The sequence below is a fragment of the Rhopalosiphum padi genome, chromosome 1, assembly GCF_020882245.1.
Source record: "Rhopalosiphum padi isolate XX-2018 chromosome 1, ASM2088224v1, whole genome shotgun sequence".
In the NCBI taxonomy this organism is placed as follows: Eukaryota; Metazoa; Arthropoda; class Insecta; order Hemiptera; family Aphididae; genus Rhopalosiphum; species Rhopalosiphum padi.
The window spans coordinates 31,026,178-31,050,211 of record NC_083597.1 but is presented as its reverse complement, the minus strand read 5'-3'; the positions used below and the strand labels follow the sequence as shown (position 1 = coordinate 31,050,211).

The window sequence follows — 24,034 nt, the reverse complement described above, 5'->3', positions numbered from 1 at the left end:
TCTGATCGGAACTCGGTGTCCTATGATTACTACTTAATTATGTATAGGATATTATTTTAAATTTTAATAATTACGCATACAAATAGTTAATATAATATATATGATTAACCTTTAATCAATCTACATAACTATAAAAAATATACTTTAATTAGAAACTTAAAAAATAATAAAGTCATTTTTTTTCATTAAAAAACACGCCAAAAATGTTAATGTAAAATTATATTCCTTATTTTGTTCCGAATTTAAAACCAAACGTATTCATTTTGATTGAACAATTCAAAACATTTTAATTGTACATTCTACTTTATAGAAGTAATTTATTTTGTCAATCATTAAATGTAATGAATTGTTGTAAAATCATTAACCATGATCATGCCTAATTAACATTTTTTGTTGATTTATTTTAATTTCATAGTAACTATAGTCAACTCATATGAAATAATATCTAGTACATTTATTTAATCCCCGAAATTTATTTAATAACAATATTAGCTTAAATACACAAACTATTTAGATATATGTTTAAATAAAAATACACTTACATTTCTAATCTGGTACAAACATTAGATCCTTGAAGTTCAGTTTCCGATTGAGCTGAATAACACAAGTGGGCAAATAACAACGCCGCAGCGTATATACCCAAATTGCAATAACGCATCATGATGGATAGTGATCTTGATCACGTTTGATGAAAATGTTCAATTTACATGGTGGTGATCTTTCAAATGATTTATGTATACCTGTGTAATAAAAAAACACACAAATCATTGTAATACAAATATATTTATCAATCCACTTAGAATCTAAGAAATAACAAAAAATTTAAAAATAATTAGTAAATCAAATTATATTCTTAATTTCTCATTTTCGTGTTTTCAAACCAATAGATATAGTACATGATAGTAATTCACTTTTTGTAGTACGGGGGGTAGATACACAATTTTTTTTTTTACATTTATGTATGCTCTTAAACAAAAGTCTCACCAAATTATTAAACTAAAACGTCTTACCTTGTTAATCGTATTGTGTAATAAATAATAAAATGCGAAGTAATAAGGTCAACACGGTTAAGTGTATTATTGACTATAATCCATAAACCATCACCCTGCTATTTATTGGCAGAATATAGTATAACATTGGTCGTACAAGCGTTACTGTTATGCCAAGCCATAATAATATGTATTGTATCCCAGGAAAAACTGAAATCATTTGTTTCGACATATCAATCGCGTTACATACCAATATATCTTACAATAATGCGTTTAGTGGGGTGATGTACTAACAAACCAATCACAATCACTACATTTATCAGTTTTTAGAATAAGGAAATCCGTTAAAATCCCAATAAATTATAAAATAACAATACCAACGCTAAAACCTATGTATCCATGAACAAATATTGTCAATGTAAATAAGTTTATTTAAAATATATGTAAAACAAAACAAGTAAAGGTGCTTTTCCCCAACCTACTATTAATCAAATTATATTTTACATGTAATAAACTAATAACATTAATCAAACTATTGATAGCTTATAATTTAAAATAAGTTATTAATAAATATATTGAAATATATAATATCTGTAATATCTATATTGTAAGTTATAACTATATTTTTTTTACATTTGGAGCACATGTAATAAACATTAAAGTGTCATATATCATAATATAATTCAATACAACTATAACTCTTTTTCTTAATAGGTAATAAATATTAGTTATAATCTCGGTATTAAAAATAACTGTCTCATAAACTGTACTAAGAAATATTAAATTATATAAGTAGCTAAAATAATCATCGACGTGTCACTGCATTCGACTAAACAAAGCTTAACTAAACACAGGTTAATAATAATAATAAAAAACCACTATAGTTGTTTTTACTCGTACCATAATACTACGAACACTATACAGATCTTGCAGTAATCCACTACAGAATTCCTTAGGCGCCTAACATGGTTATGACCACGTACCTACATATAAATAATATTGTAGATAGGTATAGGGCATAATACATATTATGTATTTATTATAATGCAAAGTATGAGGTTAAGTCTATACCACATAGCTATCGTTTCAGTGCGACACATCGATCGACGAGATACATAACTGTATTGCACTTTCTTATACCGATGTTTCGTACGTGATGCATACAACACAATAAGCAATCGATGGATCGGTTGCGCCATGCAATGTGATAATTGCGCACCGAGTTGATATGTAAAGTATAGGAATACTGTAGCTTTAGCGCACGAGTATTGTAATATTATAGATGAAAAAATGCATCCGTTCGGTTGGGACATTCTGCAAACATATTATTACGTCCGCACGTGTACAACAGCCGTCGTGGTTATGTAAAAAATAATCTGTCCAATAGTTTGCACGCAATTATCTAGATTATAATTATATTGCGACGTCACAGCAACCACAACAGAGGGTACCCAAATCGCAACTGTCAACCCTCTACTAAACAATATTGGAATTATACTTGATTTTGTCCTAATCTGACAGGCTATAGAATTATATAAAGTATATAAATAATTGATCATGCATCCACCGATGTCAATGTAATGGGAACATTATTTCAGTAAACCAGTGTTTATTGTTCGTTGTTAAGAAACTGGTCTTTCATAAAACCACTAAACACTCACTACCCTTGTTATTTGTCAACATAAAAATTATGAAGTCACTAGAAATGTTTCATTTATCCTGGATTAAACAGGATAATTTATTAGGCAGGGTCACCCTCATTTTTAATTTAATAATGAGCTTATACACAAATTCTTATTTTTAGAATACTTAAATGTACTGATAAACCATATTTTCAAATTGTTGAGATTTTTTTGTACTACTTAAGAAAAATTCTATGATTTTTACATATTTCTTTATTTTTCAAATGAATACTTTTTTTTCTATAAATTAAGTGGATATATATTTTTTTAAAGTTTGATTTAAGTACTACATTAAAAATTCTAATGAGTAGTTTATAAGTTATTAATGTCTATATTTAGAACGATACTCCTCATAAACGGGTTTACAAAAATAAAAAATAGATGTAATATTGATCACATAACACTCCTTAAACAAAAATGTATATATATCTTTATGTGTACTTACTTAAAAATTTCTAAAGTTAGAAATATAGTTAACCTAACTTAAAGATTTTAAATAATTGTGATATTTAAGAAAAAAGGTAGTGGACCATGTTTGGTAAATCACTCTGTATATACGAAAGTTAAAGGTGAAAAAACTCATAAACCCAGAACAATTTCACTGCCAAGAATATGGTCTCACTTGTGCATACTTCTGTTTTCAGCTCGTGTCATTTGCAGTGTCTTACACCCATCCTTAGATTACACTAAAACATGTGATTGTCCGATCAGGTGTGTTCTATCTCTGTTATCATGAGCAGACTGACAAGATGTGCTGTACTACACTAGGTCAGCTCAATACATAGATTACCTGAACCGGGGGTCGCTAGACATTTGACAATATTTCTAATACAGTGAAAACTGTCTAATGCGGAATAATATGGGACCAACCCAAAATTCCGCTTTAAGAAGTTTTCCGCATTATTGAATAATCCGGAATTTTTTCGGATTATAAATTCGTATCATTTTTTCATATCGATAAGTTAATACCTTTCATTTAATGATAGACACGTTTACTTTGGAATTTTTATATGTTTATGGATGGACGTCACTTTGTATGTATAAGAAAACTGTTCAGTGTAAGACTGTTTTTAAGACTGATTCACAGCTATACTATTATCGGTAAGTTTATATCGCAGATACGATAACCCAAAATACAAATTACCTAACCTGTTATAAGTAGTGCAGTTTTATCTTAATTATCGTTTTACGATGTACCTACATACTCAATACTCGTACAGTCATATCAACGAAACGTGACACGCGTCTTATTTCCGGCTTATGCAAGGTTTTTACTTGCAAGGGACCTACAAAATCGTTCTGTTTTATTGAGGTTCCACGTCTATATAAAACTATAGGAACATTCCGAGACTATAGAAAAATTCCGTATTGGATAGTTTTCCGTTTTATTCAGGGTCCGCCTTACACAGTTTTCACTGTAAATGTGTATAAATACCAACTAGTTTTAAACCACGGCCTATTGAACATAAACTTATTGTTTTTATACATGGCAGTATCATTTAAAATAATTACAATTATAATAATTTTTTTTTCACTTATACCTATATATAGGTATTCTTTTATTTTGAATTTACAATTTTAATTAATTTTACTTTATTAATTCCAATAATAATTATTATTGTTTTTAACTTCAAATTTAATTAATATAATATTATCATAACTATATTACAAATAATTAACAAAAAAATTGTATTTTTAGAACTTCTTTTATACTCGTATATTTAAATAACAAAAATAACCAATGTGATGGTACTTGTGACTTGTGAGTATCTTTTTATCATATATATAAAAAGCAAAAGAAAATGTTAAACATACTTGGAATATCTAAGGTCAACTTTCAAAACTAAGCAGAAAACAAAACTAAATAATCAATTATTGCTTATTTTCTTAAGTCCACGCCGTTTGAGAAAAATATACTTACAGATTATAATACGATAGTCATTGAAACAGTAAAAAAAATAATATACTTTAAGAACAAAATTTATATTTTATTAGGGTGTATTAGTACGAATTAACTAGGGTTTAATCAACAACTAAATAATATAACTCTTATAACCAATATATTGTATAAAGTTCCTATAATATATTATACGTATGGGGGTAGATAGATGCTCTCGTATGGCACGCGCCTAACTCCAGTTATTCATATGACGGGGGATTGTTATGAATGTTGCGGTCCGCAGCGGTGTACATAAATAAAGTGCAAGCAGTATTTTAGTTTCCGGGAGCCACTCGAAGGTTATTACACTGGAATACTGGAGTATAGTAAGTACTGAAACAATATTATAATATAGTACAGGGGTGGCCAAATTGTAGCTCTCTCCATCGACGTATGCGGCTCGCGGTCTTATTTACAAAAACCAACATTTATTTTGCATACTTTTATAAAAAAAAATAAAAAATTTTTATTATTATTATTATTATTTTATAATTTCATATTTCGTAATTTGATATGTTTATCGGATGTTAGCTATCTTTATTATTTTTGTGGTATTAAAGTACAGATTAGATAATTTGGCTCTTGATATAATTGCATTAATATATGTGGCTCGCGTACATAGTCATGTTGGCCACCCCTGATATAGTATATTACAATACGGACTACGGTTCACTGTATGTTGCATTATATTCATCGTATTATATTATATTATAATGCAGATCACCTAAACTATGCGTAGGAAGAATCGCCAATGGTTTTCAAAAAAAAAAATCCAAAAACTACCCACAATCGTCTATACATGTATGAAGATATTGAGTACAATACAATATTAACTGATTAGTTATGTAAAGCTCTGTGGTGTTGTATATTATGTGTACTTAGTCACTAGTCACTGTCAAAAATAAACGACATAGATTTTTTATAATATTTCCGGTATAGTTATAAATTCATAGGTAATAATAGTTCTCAATATATTATCATAGTAAAATATGCATCACATGTTTACGTCATCGTGATACCATACACTATGCTTCTATAGTTAACTTAAGTATCTAAATACTCACGAACATTGGTGTGATGACATATTTTTAACTATATTACGGTATAAATTAGACTATTAGAGATATTAACGGTACAGTGGTTTGGGTAGATATAAGATGTACAAATTGGTTTGGAAAGTAAAATATATCTTTTGTAACATAATATAATGTATGAATTAATATTTTTATTACAATAGGTGCCTATACACAAAGTAAAGTCTAAATAAATTTTCTAGTCAACAGATCGTAGCGAAATTTAAAGAAATAGACTTTCGTAAAAAATATTATAACCTAATGTCAAAAACGCGTACTTATACAATGCAAATTTACAATTGTGTTATAACTTATAATGAATAGTAGGAACCAAAGTATTTTAATATATAATTATTTTAAAACACACAACTATAGTTAAATTTATTTTGTAAATAGTAATTATTTATAATATCACTATACTTTTCTGTCAACATTAAAATACTTACTAAAATTAACAAAGACGAATAAAGCATATTTGCTGAGAATAACATTAAACATATTGTAATGCGTCATATTTTCTACAATCCATAGTTTTATAAAAAAAATAGATAAAAGTATTTGCTTCTAGAATCATATATGTAGAAAATATGTAAATAATTACAAAAATAAACACACGAGACTAAAACGCTGATCATTTTTTTTCATATTTTGTTTACTAAGAACTATATGAATAGACTTGTCTGTATAATATTCTAAACAGAATTAAAACTATTGTTTGACGACTATAACATTATATACATATTATGTATATACTGATGAAAAATGTACATAATGAGATAAATTAATATTTGTTTTATACATATAATGAAATATTTTAATAAAAATTCTTGTATGTATTTATGACATTAAAGAAAATGTATTTTAATCGTTATTGAAACTTTGACTGTTTTTAGTAAATATATTCTATAAAACAAATAATAAAACGCATACAAAACATATTATAAAATATTTATTTATATAAGAATAATATATGTTATTCATGATGTTCTTCATTAGGTATATTACTTATGACAATATATAGTGTATTTAAATTAAATCAGATATTAATGTAATATACAGAAAAAAAATTATTTTTTACAAGACTATTCGATGTAGTTATATGAGTACCATCAATTTAAAATTTCACGTCCATAAACTCAAATAAAAACCAGACATTATCTAATTACGTCTATTGAACTTCACGAATATCATGATCCATCACTGAACATTATAAATATACTATAAGGAAGAACAATATTATTGTTTTGGATCAGATTACAATTTCTCAACGCTCCGAAAAAATAATGATTATTATCGTTTAACATATACATACAATCAAGAATGTTTAATAAACAATGTATTATGTAATAGAATACTTAAAAATTGTTCATATTCTTAATTTCCTAGCCTAAATAATTGGTCGTCTTCAAAATACATACCAAAGAACCGTTATCGTTATTTTTATACTTTTATACATGCAAAAATCACAATCTTTAAGATCGTGAACAACGAAAAGTAAAACCATTAACCATAGAAACCATAGGTAAGAATAATCGTAAAAAATTAAACGAACAAAACGTCAAGAGAACGAACATCGCGCGTCGTGATATAATAATTAATAACAGCGCGTCACGGACGAACCACTAACAATGAATGTATGACATAGAACCCACGGAAATAAAAATAATAATATTAGGCAATCGAATGTTTTTTTATTTTTGAAAAGGTTATACATTTATAATGATCGAAAATTTACAAAATTCAAGTCTACGTATATCGAATTTATTACAGATGCACGTTTTTTTTTTCATAATTCACATGTTATTCGATGATCTTTAATTGTTTGTACTTCCCGGTGAACGCAAAAAAAAAAATGAATGCTATCAAACATCCAAAGTTGTTCATATTGTTCTGATTATACTCTTCTTAACATTAATATTTTGATAGAATAACATTATGACGTCAGATTTCTCTAAAGATTAAAATAATAGATAGAACACGCTGAAAACACCTATGCCACTAAGTGCTAACATTAGGGTACCACAGTCTGAAAGAACGGAATATTCTTCCTTACAAAAGTGCCTGTATAACTTTCTATTGTATTTTCATTATGTTATCACTTATTCAAAATCAAATTGTACTGTTCAAACCATGGTCGGATGCTTTAGACATTATTCAACTAATTTTATCATTATTATACAGTTCAATATGACTTTATTACATAAATAATACCAGTGATTTAAAATAAAATTATATTACCTAATCACTAAGTAGATATTATATATTAGTAGAAGTACCTACGTTTATTTTTATTTATTATGGTCCATCGACGTGTGAATGGCTGACCTAATCTAAAGACGATTCAACACTATCGGTTTGTATGAAAGTATTTTTCATAGTTACCAATTAAAATTTTTGTAGGGTTATTAGGCAAATTTGTACGAATAAGTACAAAAATTAATTTATAGTAAAAATGTAAAACAGGTCATACCTACATAATATTTTATATTGTACATTTAAAAAAGTCTAGGTAGGAAAATTTTTCATGGAATAATAAAAAAGCATATTGCTTCTTCCGCGGAAATGCGCGATGGTAATAAGTGTGACCTATCTATAATTTATTATTTATGGGCCTCTCTCAATTCGCCGCACTAGTGATACATACCGTGTCGCGCGCGCGTGCGGAACAAAAACGATATCGTTACCGGCGTTACCGCGTCGGTTGTTTGCACTAAGTCGGACGTGTACTACACTACTATGGAAGTAGTTGAAAAATTAAAAAAAAAAACATTGGCTAAAAATTGCTTTTGAGATTTCTTTAAAGATCAAATTAATATTGTAAAATAATAATTAGCTACTAGCTATCCTCGTGCACTTAGTTGATAATTAAAAAATTCCACCTTGTATATAAGACTGATCATCAACTGATATTGTGGACGTTGTCAGCCACGGCTCACCCCGTCATATCACTGTCTGCGCAATTACTACGTTTCTACTTAACGTTTTTTCTGACTTTTTTTCTTTTTTCTCTGCTCCCGAGGGTCGTACCACGATTTTAAATAGCCTATAACCCCTCACCCAATAATTAAACTACCAAATGAAAAAGAATTTCTCAAATCCAACAAGTAATTTCAGAGATTAGCGCATTTAAACAAAAAAATAAACTCTTCAGCTTTATTATGTTAGTATAGATTTATTTAACAAATTATTGCTATTTTGTATTACACGTTTAAGTATAATAACTTTGTATTATAACATTGTATTTTAATATGCGGAAAATATAATATTATTGCGGTATAGACATTTTTTTATTTTTGCGTCGTCTGGTTGAAAATCCGCAACGGTCGGTTCAGCGTCGAAATTGAGAAACGTGTGGGTACCGGTGTACCAGGATCCGATGCTAGCGGGTGTTGCTAGGTGTGGTCGGCCTCGAAAACCGCCGACGCTCGCCGTTTCGTGAGATATTTGAACGTCCGGCGGTCGCCAGCAGAAGCCAGGAATATGTATGCAACGCATCGTGTCTCCGATGGCTTCTCGGTGTGATATTTTTAATTGGATACTGTACCTACGACAAGTCCCAGTACCCCACCCCCTCCCCACCATCACCCAAATACAGTTTCATAACCACTCGCTAGAACGAAACAAAAAATATGTTACTATATATGTATAATATGTAGTATGCTAGAAATACTACATTGAAAACGCATAATTTTGAAGAAAATACGAGAAACACAACTCAAAAGAATCTTATGATCCGATACGAGATACACAATATTTATATTTGGGACTAATGGACACTAAAAATAATAACAAAAATAAATCACAATTTTATAAATTGCATCTAGTTCAAATTATCTTGACTACATTTAATGTGTTGTATTACAATAACAAATATAAGTATATCAAAGAGTGAATAAGTGATAAAGGGTGAAGTTCAAGCTTCAGAGATGCACTCGTATTAAAGCCATTTATATGATTACAAATAACGTATCAGCAAAATATACGGTAAACTTTAAGAGGTCAAAGTCTAAGAATAATTTGTTCATCGTTAATTGCCTAGTCTATTCAATTATGTAAAACCATTATTTACAATAAATATATAGAACATCAGAGTTCTTTCAAGCTTCCCACTTTGATTACAGCAAAGTAATACTGAGCATACAATTATAAAAATGATTTACAGATAGATCATGTCTTAATTAAAAAAATATATATCTTACTATTAATTTCAATGTTCTAAATGTTATTGAGGTGCGATAATATATCCTTAAAATCATGAATATAATTTATTGATTGATAAGTTCAAACTTGAAATATTATGATAAAAACACGTTGTTGTATTGTACACGTAATTTGTATTATTGTCGGTCGTAAGCTATACAATACACGACAAGTACACTTTAATAAGAACATCCTCAACTATTTAGTTTATTTCCCATGTTATATGGGTAGAACTCAAAATGATAAATAATCAAATATTCTAAAAAATAACAACTAGGTTTGATCAAGATTTGATTTAAAATAATATAAACTGTACTCAAACACATTTTAAACACTATTATAAAATATTATTTTATTAATTTTTAATACTTATCTATTTAATATAATTATTATGTTATTATTCCACGATTTATATATATTATATTCATATCTAATACGTAGAGTCAATTCATTAAAAATAGATACCTAAAGCCGATTATTATTTTTTTAATAAATAAAAAATGTTTAGTTTTAGATTCTAGAAAGTATTATTATAGTTGCTATGTGAAAATCAGTACCTATATATTTAGTGACATTGATGTGTGATGGGTTTTGTTTCTCATTCAGTATTTTTACCAATATAAACGATTTTTATACTCAGATATTGCATTATTCCCGGCATTGTATATTAATATAATATTGCTTTAAAATTTAAAAGAGAGATGTTATTGAAGTTACGTTATGGATTTTTTAATCCGAAGAGAATTCAATTTGTTGAACCACTTTCCAAATAGAGATTTCAAACATACTAAACGATTTTCTAAAGATATTTAGATATCCTATATCAAATATAGTTAAGTTAAAAAATCCAAAATATTATCACAACTAATTTTTTTTTAATTCTTTCAATAATTTTTATTTAATACAACAAAGGTTTGGATGAAAAATTAAACAAAGACAGTTAGCACATAAATATGTAAATATAATAAACACAAGGACATTTTTATAAAGAAAGACATTCATTTTATCGAAAAGTATTAACATTTTCCTAAACCTTCCACCTTCCGTACTTATAAGTTATAACTAATTAAAAAAATATTTGAAATTCTTTTTTGATACAGGTTAATAACTTTATTGAAATTCTCAGAAAAATATTTTGTTTTAGAACACATCGAAAAACAATTCAAAAATAGTAAAAATATATACATTATTTTTTTTTTCAAATATGTTGTTTTGGAAGAACTTTAAATTATGTAAAAAAATTTAAGAAAAACTTCAAAAAACATTAATTTTTGAGAAAATCAGTTTTAACCTATAATCATAAAACATTATATTAGTGATGATACAAATTATAAATTAAAAAAAACAAAACAATGAAATTTATAAACAATGATTTGGATTAAGAACAAAATAAAAATAAATAAGAATTATTGTTACAATTAATATAATTAATATTTTTAGTCATTAAATTGCCTTAATACTTATTTATTATTTATATTTACAAAATACATGCCAAACGGATTTTTAAATTAATACTATTAACAATTATAAAAAAAAAGATCTATGTACCTACTATAGCTAATGATAGACATTGTATTTTCGCATCATCATAATAAATATGAGTGCATTTCTTCAATTTCTTGTGGTTAGATTGACATGCGGGCTAATAAAAGGTATCTTGTACAGCCACCTTGTATTATTTAGTACCCGATTACTGGTCATTAAATCGATTTAAAAGTTTTTAAAGTTATTTAAATGTACAATCATTTATGATAATATATTAATTAGTCGCTTTTGCTTTGAGGTCCGAATAAAAAAAAAATGAAATTTTAATTCAATATTAATTCATCAAATTAAAAAAAAATATTTTGGCTCATACTCAAAAATCAGTATTTTTATTATATTAATATATATCCTTCGGACAATATATTAAGAAATATTAAATGTTCAATTTAATATAAACTTATATTTGTATTATTAATTACATGCAGAATAATATTACATTTTTGTCTAAATTCGTCTTCAATAAAAAAATAATAAAACATAATTAAAAAATTATGACCATTGACTAAGTATAACTGGATCAGTAAAATTTAATCAATTCTAATTATTTTTCAAATCATTTTGTAGACTAAAAATAATAATGCTTTCATGGAAAACTACGTGATATTTTACTTAACTAATACTTTACAATATGTATTAATCTTTGAATTTGAATATACATTTGTAATTGCTTATACATGTAATTGTTTATACAGTAAATAATAAATAAGTCAATGTGATGAATATCAACAAAAATCGAACTAACACAAGTTCGATAATCAAAAATCCATAATAATAATAGATTGTTCATAAACATTTACAAAATTAAAAATAAATACCTAAACATGAGATATATTTTAAAATTCAAGAATAACAACATTTTTAATTATTTAGTCGATTATTCTCAGTATTAAAATAATTTGGTTCAGACAAGTTTCTTTAAATATAATCAGTTATTATACACAATACATAATAATATGTAAATTGTATTTCAAATTATTAAATTAAATAATGAATAAAATTGAATATTGACAACTATTTTTTCAATTAACATTTTATTAGTAAAAATATTAACGTCAAAATCGATTAATTAAATATAATATAACTAAAAATACATGTTTTTATTATATTATATATTAATAATTTAATTTTTAATAGGCGTACACAACACTACTTTAACTTAGTATTATAGGTGTTCCAATGTACAATGTACCAAAATAACTAGTGAGATTGAAGTTAGTTGGTGGGGTAGACAATAGGGACATTATATTATAGTAGTCGTTTATCATCTATCATGACCTTAAAACATTGGTATACCTTTTAAAATACAATGTTTATGTTTATCTCAACTCTAATAAGAAACAAAAATTATCACAAAAAGACTTACTGTGCTATTGTTTGTATATTTAAATTTGATAAATATGTTAGGAATACAAATAATATGAATAAATGTATTATCTTAGTAAAAATGTGTAGGTATTTAAAATTACATATTGCTTTAAAATTAAATTTCGATGTTCACTTGTAACTGAAACTATCTTAAAAATATTGATAATATTTAGAAAAAAATAAATAATTAATTATAAAAATCTTTATAATATTATGTAATGGTACCTATAGACATTTCGTTTTTATTAGTACAAAGCCATTTTAACACATCAGAGGCCGCAATGTCGGGTTTTTCATTCAATCACGAGTTAGGCACTAAATTATTTTTTACAATTTTTATATTATAACTATAATTTATTTAACTATTTCCACTTTACATATTCAATGTAAATAAATTGTACTTATTGTTTACACAATGATATTATTTAAATAGATTTAATATTTATAAACTACAGGTATATTATATAATTGTTTAATTCCAATGTATAAAAAGATATAATTCTGCTAATCGCTATTGATACAACAACCGTAATGACAATGCATTTTTTTCAATATTTATAAAATAACTTAAATCACCATTTATAGTATATATAGTTTCTATACCATACATTATTACTTTATATTATAATTAATAAAGTTGTAACTAATAATTAGTAATAAATGACTTATGTTTTATAAATGTTATTAAGTATATAGCAGTAGTAGATATTTAGATTTTAAATATTATACGATTATATTAAATTAACTGAATACCTATACTATTAGTATTATTAATATCATAAATCTTAGGTACCTAATCAAATATCTAAACAAATTCCTAGTTCACTAAAATCAATCGGATAAATAATAACAATAGTTGTTTAGATTTAAATTAATTAATAAAAAAGATCATTTTTTAATAATTAGTAAAAAAATAGTTATTATTATACATAAAAATATTTAAATTATTTAAAAACTTTCTTGTTGAAAGTAGGTTTAAATCCCGTTATGGTTCGTATATACACACTTGTATTTTTTTTGTTTTGTTTTAATGAATAATGTTCGTGAATATTCACAATATCTATAATTTGAGACAAAAGCTTTAAATCTAAACATATATTTGACCCAAGTTTCTTTTCAGTAGCTGTGAAATTCAAGACTACTTATAATAGTTACACGTTTATATACAATACACTTATAAACGCTTTTGGATAATGGACCTATATCGATTCCGCCGAAATTAAAGTTACAACTTACAAAAGCTCATCCCAACATTTTCATATTTTCGATTTAAATCGTTAGTATTTTGAATTGGTATTTTTAAATGGTAAATTATCATTTTGGATTTAAGAAGTTTGAAATTTGCGATTATTCATTATATTATATTATATATAAGTATATAACATATTATCTTGTTCTTAGCTGAGGTTCACACATGTCTATACTTTATAGTGAATATATAATATATACTATATTATATTATACGAAAAACTTATGTCATAATCAATGTAAATATTTTTTAATGATTTAGATAAGGGATTTTAATTTTAGCACAGTTCCATATTTTATTATCATTTATTTACGGGTGGTACAAATTATATATCTTTACTCAAGTGCAAATTGAAATTCATATTTTCAATTACTCATGATAGTGAAAATATCATACCTTTATTTTGTTGAAAATCACATTTTTTTAGAGACCATCTAAACTAAAAAATTTAAATTAAGTACCTAACAATATAACAATAAACAATATGATTAATTTGAGGTGCTATTAATGGATATATATTCTTCACCGAGCAAAATGTAATTTCATACCTAATATGTAAAATATTTTTAAATTTGTATTAAGTTATATACAGATTTTTCAATTATTTTAAATAATAATAAAAATAAAAACGTAAATAGAAGATGTAGGTAGGTATTGTGTTTGATAAAATAGCCCATATAACTGCGGTATTGACTATAAACTTAAGATGTACGTATTTACGTATGTTTAGCCATAATTAACTCACTATTACTAAATCAGTAAATTATGGGTTCTACACTTTAACTACTGAGTTTTACCTCAAAGTATGAGCCGTGAAAGAGGGGAAAAAGCTAATGAAAATAATAAATATTTACAAAGCACAAACTAGCTATACAATTCTAAACTTTATACATCATAACAATATATTATTAGCTATAATTTAGGTATATTAATATTAAATTTACATTTAAAATAAAACAAATTATTAATTAAAAGTTATATAATATGATTATACAACGAAAATAATTCAATGATTTGTATGTAATTTTACAACTCTGCATATTATTCTGATCAGTATATATATATATTCCCGTAACGATTGGAACGAAGTTCATTGATAAACGGCAAAACCTTTATGTAGTAATAGAACACCAAACTTTGGTTATATAATTTAGTATTAGTTCTAGTAATACGTTTTAAGATAGTATATTGCCTGGCTTTAACTAATAGAGTAATTACTCTATATGTTCTAGTGCTCTTATAGGTATTAAACACTAAATAGCTAGTGATATCAGTTATTTTATAATTAGGTAGGTATGTGATATTATGTTAATAGATTGCCATTATTATGAATTATGGTTATAAAGCTTATTCCAATACATTTTACCGATATAGATTATTTATGAGATTACTTGTTACTTAATTAATATTTATAAATATTACAAAAGTGTTCACTGAGGTTTTAAAAAAATTAAATAATTCCATCATTTAATTATACAAATTATACTTAAGGTTTATAGTGTAGGTACTAGGTAGATAGGTATAAATTATAGAGTATTTTTGTGGATTAGAATTATTATAATTTTGTATATTATGACACGAGTAGAGAAACAAAGCTACCGATTACATATTATGTGTTAATTAACATATTATTATTTAAAAGAGACAAAGGTAATTCGCAGTAGGTACCTATTATTTTTGGAAAATAAATTTAAAAAATCAAAATATTATGATATAATTTTTTAAGTACTAAATATAATCATAAAGATGTGCACAATGGCTTATCCAATTCAAATATTAGTTTTATTACTATTGCATTTTAAAAATCTATGTGATACTTGTATATAATGAATAATGATATAATGATAATTATTAATTGTTTAGGTTAAGTTAAGTAATATTTTAAAATTTTTAATTTGCCATAAAGATTAATAACAAAATATGATGAAAACAAATTTGAATTGCAAATAATAATCAATATAAATAAATATGAAGATTTTTAATTTTAGACGATTTAGACATGCGAATGTATTTAGTTTTATTTATGTATGTTTATTATATTGTAAATTATGTTTACTATCAACCAATCTACCAGGATATACATGATACCTATAATGCATATACATAATATATCATTTAAATAATCCGGAAAGTACATAATAATAATATGATAGTACATAAACATTTGAGGTCACACGATAATATTAGTATTTTTTGACGTAATATTTTTTATAATGAACATTTTAGTACAAATATATTCTGCGATTAATTAAAATAATGTAGAAGACTGCTGTTAAATTTAGATGTTGAAACCTTTGATTAAATACTAACAGTGTTTATGTTGAATAAAGATTCCTGAAATCCTGTACAATATACAAGTATACATAAGAAAATAAACGGTACATTGATTAACACATAATCAATACCAAAAATCTCGACTTTACAAAAGAATAAATGAAAATTTGCATGATGGATTTCGAACTGAAAGTTGTGCGACTATCTAGTGACGTTCATTCAAATCTCTTGCCGTGTCAGTAGGACGATTTTGTGACCCGCAGCGACCGCAGCGCAATTAGGCTACGAAACAACGTCATCGTAGTTGTACCGATAATATAATTAGGTATTTAACAACAAACTAGTGTAGTTATACTAAGATCTCTTTATTGACACAAAATAAAAACAAGCGTGCACGTGTATAGACAAAGAAATTTCGATTTGGTTTAGAGCAGGTGTAGCTACGGTATAGACATTATAGTATAATAATAATAATAATAATATAATTTCCTTCCAACTACCTGTCTGATGTCATAGCATATTTTATTACAAAGACGACTGTATAAACCCGTTAGCGCATTATTAATACGTATTTTTTGTCGTCTTTAGTATGTTACGATACCTAAAAAAACCAAACTTTTGACTATCAATGCACCTACACTCTGATATTTCGGTAAATCACCTACACTGGTAGATATTGGGGAGGTTTTTAATCACCCCAAAGAATAAAAAGGTTTTAAAATCTACCGATAACACTTGTAACATAAATAACAATAATACAGTCTATGTTTATTCTTTTCGAGCAGCTCAGATTTTACAAAACACCTCCTCATGATCACCCATCTAATTTTTGCCCATCATATTAAAATGCAGCTGAGCAGCTGTAGCAGACGCGCCCGATATTAGTACCTAATAGGGTAATCGCCAATCGGAAATCGATAATCATTATTATATTATTTTATATCTTAGGAAGTTACTGTTGATCAAGTATTCAAGTTTTATGAATATAAAAACACGGTAACGATTGCTTACCGTCAACGAACGTGTTTCCCTGTGTTAAAACTTTCAAAACTTGGGCGAGCGAACACGGGAAAACGGAAGACGAGTACACGGAAACAATAACAAAACAACGGAACGATAGAACTATGTAAAAAAAAAAACAAAACAATAAACCAAATGAACGACAACAACGAACGACACACGGCGACGTCACGAGACACACTGCTGGTCGGTCGGTAGAGTAAACGGAGTATTATGTTACATTGAATTTGAAGAAAACAATCAGGAATCTCGCTCTCCCCTCTGGTCACGCGAACGACAAACAGCGGCGGCGGCGGCAGATGACGGTACGTCTACCGGCAGCGGGGTATGCGGTACGTGTGCTCAGTGCGGCCCGGTTCGTCGAGCGGTATACGATGTGGTCACACTTACCATGTGCACCGCACTGCCGCCTCCGTCCTTCATCACTTTTGCCATGTGTAGATCATGATTTAATAATAATACCTATTTAACATGTTTCATACGTCAGACACACATACACTCCCGTCGTCGCCTATTCCAGTAGTACTATAGTTGTTACGTCATAAAGTCGTATTGGTAATTAACACAGTGCTGGCTGGTAGTAACGCAGCTCTAGCAGTTCCCGTTTTCCACTCGCCCGTTCACCGGGAAAAGTGCATAATTTTAGGTTTTTTCAAATGTGTATCTATAATTTTTTTATTAAATCAATAGTTATGCCTCGATTTTGAGAACAGGTTTAGAATCTCGACATCGCATGTACGTAATAAATATTATAATCTATAACAAAGGTCATAAATATCAAAATATTAATGTAGTTAATGTAGTTAAACTTGAACTTGTAACTTACCCCACCTGACCTTATTATAAATATATTATGTTATATAATCTATACTCTATATTCTATAGGTATAATATACAAAAATACAAATAGGTAGGTACCTACTCTTAAAATTACGCAGGTGGTACATTTATTTTTAATACCTTAAATTCTGTTGGGCGGTTAAAAATCCCCTAAATTTTTTTTACATTTTCGGCTTTCGCAATTACATTTGAAGTGACTTAATAGTTATGACTTATGTTTGATTATTTTTAATTCTCAATAAAAAAACTTTTTTTTATATTGGTTTAACAATAACACGTTTGTGTACCTCCTAAACTTTAATATAAAAGAAATTGAAATAAATACTATACATACGTAATATGCAGAGTAGTGATAAAATTGATCTACAGTAGGTACAACAAATTGTGAAATACAAAAATGTTGATCATGAATTACGAAATTAAAAACTTGTAGTGACTGCATATAAAAATGCCAAATGCGTTTATTAACACTGTTCTTTTGTTTTTTTATTATTATTATTTGATATTTTATTCATATACAGTTTAATTTTATTATTGTAAAACTAAATCAAAAAAACATGCTTACAAGATACTTATTTAAAATCACATAATATTTTTTTTTTAAACAGTGTAATCAATTTAAAACAAATGAACAATAGAAATCCTCTGTTACATCTCTTAACAGTCAAGTGTTAGGCTGAAGTTTGGTGAGTTGAATTAAAGTTTTAATTTAAATATAAATTAAAATGTGAACATTGTATAGTAAATATGTAATACAAAATACTGCAATAGCATTGAGTAGATACCTATTATAGGTAGTATAATATAATATTTATAAAATATACTCAATAGTCAACGGTAATAGACAATATATAGTTAATAATAGTCATATGGTTTTTCGATTGAAAAAATTATAATATTAAGTTAAATAATTGAATTACCTAATACCTATATATCCAAAATTCTTTTATTATGACTACGATTATTGTGTATAACGCTCCGGCTCCCTATTATATTTTACATGTTCTGTTTTTCATTATAGTCGTAAAAAAGTTGGGTGCCTACTTATTTGTTATCGCTCCGCTACTGCACTATAAGTATATGTATACAATTTATCACCCCGCCACCGGATGACCGTCAGTTGTCGATAGGTACTATGATATTTTTTATATTCCATTGAAAAACTTTCAAATAAAAGTAAATTATAATAATATAAATTGATCATTTAGATATGCGACTCTTGAGTTTTATGTGCAATAAAGAGCTTACGATAACGGTTAATGATAAAGACAGAATAAAACACTCAAAATAAAGCTGAAATTACAGGTTATTTTTATGATAATAAAATGAAAAATATATTAATAATTTGTATTAATCTTAAAGCTGCAAATTTAGACTTGAAAGCCAAAAATGGAGATCTGAGATGATTATAGCCTTTTCTCAAACAAGGTAACCTACACCTCCACTCTACTTATCTTTCAAATAGTGTTCCTAGTTGTTCGAGACGTTCGAGTCCAAATTACGGTATCTTGTCGATTACAGTAAAATCTCGATTATCCGTAATTGCGATTAACCGTGAATCGTGATCACTCCTTCGAAAATTTGTATGTACCAAAAGTAAAGGCATAGGCGCACAGGCAGTATATTCTGTATATTGGGCGTATGTTAAGAACGATAAATGATAATAATTAAATAAATAATAGATAGACTGTATTATACAAACATTTTATATTGGCAAAATCATTTCAAACCACAACAAAACAAAGACTGATTACTTTATATTTCAACTATTTCAAGCCCTAACTTTTTAACATGACGTTATTGTTACATTGCTTTTATTACTCTGTGCATTTTACACACGCACACATATATACATATATATATATATATATATATATTATAGTAATAATTTGTTAAATATAAAAAATAAAGTCTCGATTAACCGTAGTTTTCATTTATCCGCGTGACCCATCCCCACCATTACCTCGGATAATGAAGATTCTACAGTAATAATTTATTTCATTTGTGCCTCTGGTCATTGCAACGTCGCGAGCCACCATGGAATCACGCGCCTGTCGTTTATTGAACAGCCGCGACGTCTTGTGTAGTCGTATGGGAACCGTGTGAATATATTTTATGTAACAGCCTTATGCGATACTTTTGATTAATACACAAAAAAAAAAATTACAAAAACGCAATAAAAATGTATTCGTAACAACGTGAAATTATCATATACATGTGTTTTTTTGTCTGAGAAAATTTTAATATTATAATATATTAATATAGATACTGAGGCATGTCCAGAACTAGGTCAAATATAAATATTGAAGGGCCCTACTAATATATGAGTGAAATCAACGCTGTGTATACGGTAAGTGGGTTACGTCGCCGACGTCACTGCTAAACTGCAGGTCTAACACGAATTTGTGCGAATATTGTAGTTTTTACAGTTAGGTACACTATAAACGAATGTCACGAATGGGTGAATCGGATAAATGGCGATTATACCGCAAACTTGTAAGTTGTAGGTATATAACATGATGAGGAATGTAATCCGAAATATATTGTAGTGACGTCAACCTCTGTATTGAATATTGATTAAAATTAATTACTAGATACATCATGCCACTTACATAGTTACATAAGAACCTACTTTTTTCGCGGAAATTAGTTATTTGTTTCGTTGTTATAAATACCATTAAGAGGTATAAATGATTATAATTATTAGTTCACCCAACTATATACTTTATCTTTGACATTCTAGAACTTTAAAGTTTAAACATTGAATGCCTACAATTATACAAATTATAATAATCTTATTTATTTAATTATTTTGGACAAATACTGTGAATTTTTAGAATTTATACACAAATATGAATATTATCATACTTCATAGACACGATTAAATGAAGATTATAAATTATAATATTACCTATCTATCATGATGGTTCAATTATGATTTTACTCTTATTTAGTAGTCTAATACTTTAATAAAAATATAACTACAGTTTATACTCTTTTCATAACTGATTTAATATTATATTATATTATAAAATATTTATTATTTTACAGTAAGTACAATAAACTACTATACAATTTAATTTGTACTCCAATCGGGACATTTATACTAATATATTTTATATATTATTTTGAACGCCTTTAATAAAATCGTATTCTAGTTTTACATTATAGCGCATTAAGTAAAAGGTAGGTACGATTATTCTTTATTGTTCAAATTATCTGCGACGCATACAAACTTGCAAATTGTTGTAAGTAACCTATACCCAAAATAAATTTTACATAATAAAATGCATATGTTATACTAAAATATATATGTAGAAATGAATCTTTTTAATTTGTGGATTTATTATAGATCAATTAATATCGATTATTATATTTGTTCGATAACTATATAATATTTATATAATAAGTCTATAATTATCTATCTCAATATTATTACCATTTAATCTATACGACTATATTAGATTATAAATACAATTAATACAACTTACAAGTATGTCTAAATTAAACTACAATTATTAAAGATCACATGTAAAATTGCATAAATTATTGTATTATAGTGTTATAATAAATAGGTTATATTTAATTATTATTGTATGCCTAAAAGTTGACTTACTCCGCATACTTATATAAATAATGCAATTGATAGAAACCTAGTTAAATAAATCTAATATTTTGATGATTTACTATAAAAACAAATGTAAAATTGTTTCAAGGATTTTATGCATTAAGAAAATTGATTATTTCATTCTTACACTAAAAGCACATGACAATTGACAGTAGAAGGTCGACAAAATATTGACCAATAAAATAACATGTAATTGTCAGACATCATGACTACCTCTAACTAAACTAGTGCGCGGTATACTTATTAAGTACTGGCAAGTGGCTACTGTGAACAAATTGTTAAAAAAAATTGATTAATGTTTGGAAAGTTAACTTATTACTCTTATATCTAAATATTTTATTAATTTATCATTGTATTATACATTTACAATGGCTTAAATGGTTATATACAAATACAATATTCAAATTTGTAGATACACAATACTAGTATTCCTTCGAGCATTGTGTTTTTTATTAGTGCTCTATTGTAATAAAATATTTAAACACATTAAAAAAAGTATTAAAAATTAAAGTTTTATTACGTATCGTAACATTTAATAAATAAGTATGTGTATTCATGAGAAATTAATTCATACAAATAGAAATTCTCATTTACTTGTCAAAAACATGCTTTTTAAAACGTAAATCGTAATACTGTTTCTTAATTTTCTGTACATTTCTTTAGATTTTTTTTTTAATTTCAATTTTAATATTGCCATTCATTTTAAATTAAAATCATATTACCTAATAAGAAGTAAAATACTATTATTTACGTAACTAATATAAACAAAAACAATCAATACAATATATTTTCATAGAATACCTATAATCAAAATATGTTTACATATACTCACAAATATAATTTGCAAACACTCTATTGTGAATTAATTTAAGTAGGTATATTTATGTAATGTATATATTAATAAAGTTCGTTTTCATAAAATAAAATAAAATGTATTAAATTAATATTAATAGATTTTATAGATTGTATACATCATAGTATAATACGTATTTAACATTAACATAGCCACATTACTGCTTATTAGTCAAGTTATTTTTAAATGTCAACAAATAATTTCAAATAGTTATATTATTATAAAATGTACATTCAGACGTCATCATAAACCTAATTATCAAATTATAAATAATAAATAAAGACATAGATTTCACAATACTATGTGTGGGATGAATGTAAATAAAATATTTAGCTTATCGAATAGTTTTCTCACTTAAAAACTAGTTTTAATAATATAAAATATTTAAATTTTTTAATAAGCAACATATTTATATGTTTATTGTTTATAAAAACAATGGGCTGCATTCAAGAGTGTGCGTAGTGCGTAGACTGATGGCTAATAAAATGTGCAACCAAAATTATAAAAATCTTGAAATAAATGCCCAAACTAAAGCCTTATATATATATATATTATTATAATAATAATATTTTTTATAACCATTTTTATTATCACTGATTCTTATTACCTATAGAATTAAAGGTTTTTCATTTTAATGTGCTGAAAAATATAAAACTTGTTTATTGAAAAGGACATAATTTTATAATTATTGTCACATAATTAATCCATGGACGTAAATCATATCTATAAATGTTTTTATTGTTTCTTTCTAAAAACTATTTTAAAACTATTAAAATTAACAAATTTAAGTGACAAAATATAATTGAAATGTAAAATTTATATAACATAATGAAAATATTTTAAATTACTAGCTGTTAGTAGTCATAATTTAAACACTGTAACTAACGGTCATTGCTGTCGAAATATATTTATTAATAATAAATTAAATGTAGGTATATAATATATTGTTTATATAAAGATTGAACTCAGAATATTTATTAAAAAAGATTTGTTTATGTTAACATTTTATTCAAGAACTTACTATATAATGTATAATAACTAATAACAACGTTTATTAAAAATAAAATTATTATTATTTACAGATTTTTCGTAAATGAAAATATAACAAATACCAATCAATTAAATCAAAATTATTTAATGATCCATATAGTGTATCCAATTGTAAAACATAAAACTTTCTAACAAACTAGTAACAATAACGAGCCACCTGTATTTTTACGCTTTTGGTTGGGTTAATTAGGTATTTTTATAATAATTAACTCAATAGTTGGCACAATATTATGTAGAAAAAATAATAAATATGTAGAAAATGTTTGTACTCTAAAATTATGTCCATAACGCAGATCTATATTCTTATATTCTTTGGATATGTAAATT

At 26.2% G+C, this 24,034-nt stretch overlaps 1 protein-coding gene across 2 annotated transcripts in view; it reads right to left on the bottom strand.

The window, feature by feature from the left end:
- Window positions 1–17,545, bottom strand: part of LOC132929688 (protein draper-like) — a 29,623-nt gene extending 12,078 nt beyond the window's left edge. Inside the window, exons 1-2 of one of the 2 annotated variants that reach the window (XM_060995213.1) lie at window positions 17,328–17,545; window positions 543–740 (exon numbers count right to left, since the gene is read on the bottom strand). In XM_060995213.1, coding sequence (XP_060851196.1) covers window positions 543–661 — 119 coding nt within the window. In that variant the 5' untranslated portion in view covers window positions 662–740; window positions 17,328–17,545. Of the gene's footprint in view, window positions 1–542; window positions 741–984; window positions 1,147–17,327 lie in introns of those variants that run through there. The other variant, XM_060995221.1, reaches the window with a different exon arrangement.
- Between the last annotated feature and the right edge of the window lie 6,489 nt (window positions 17,546–24,034).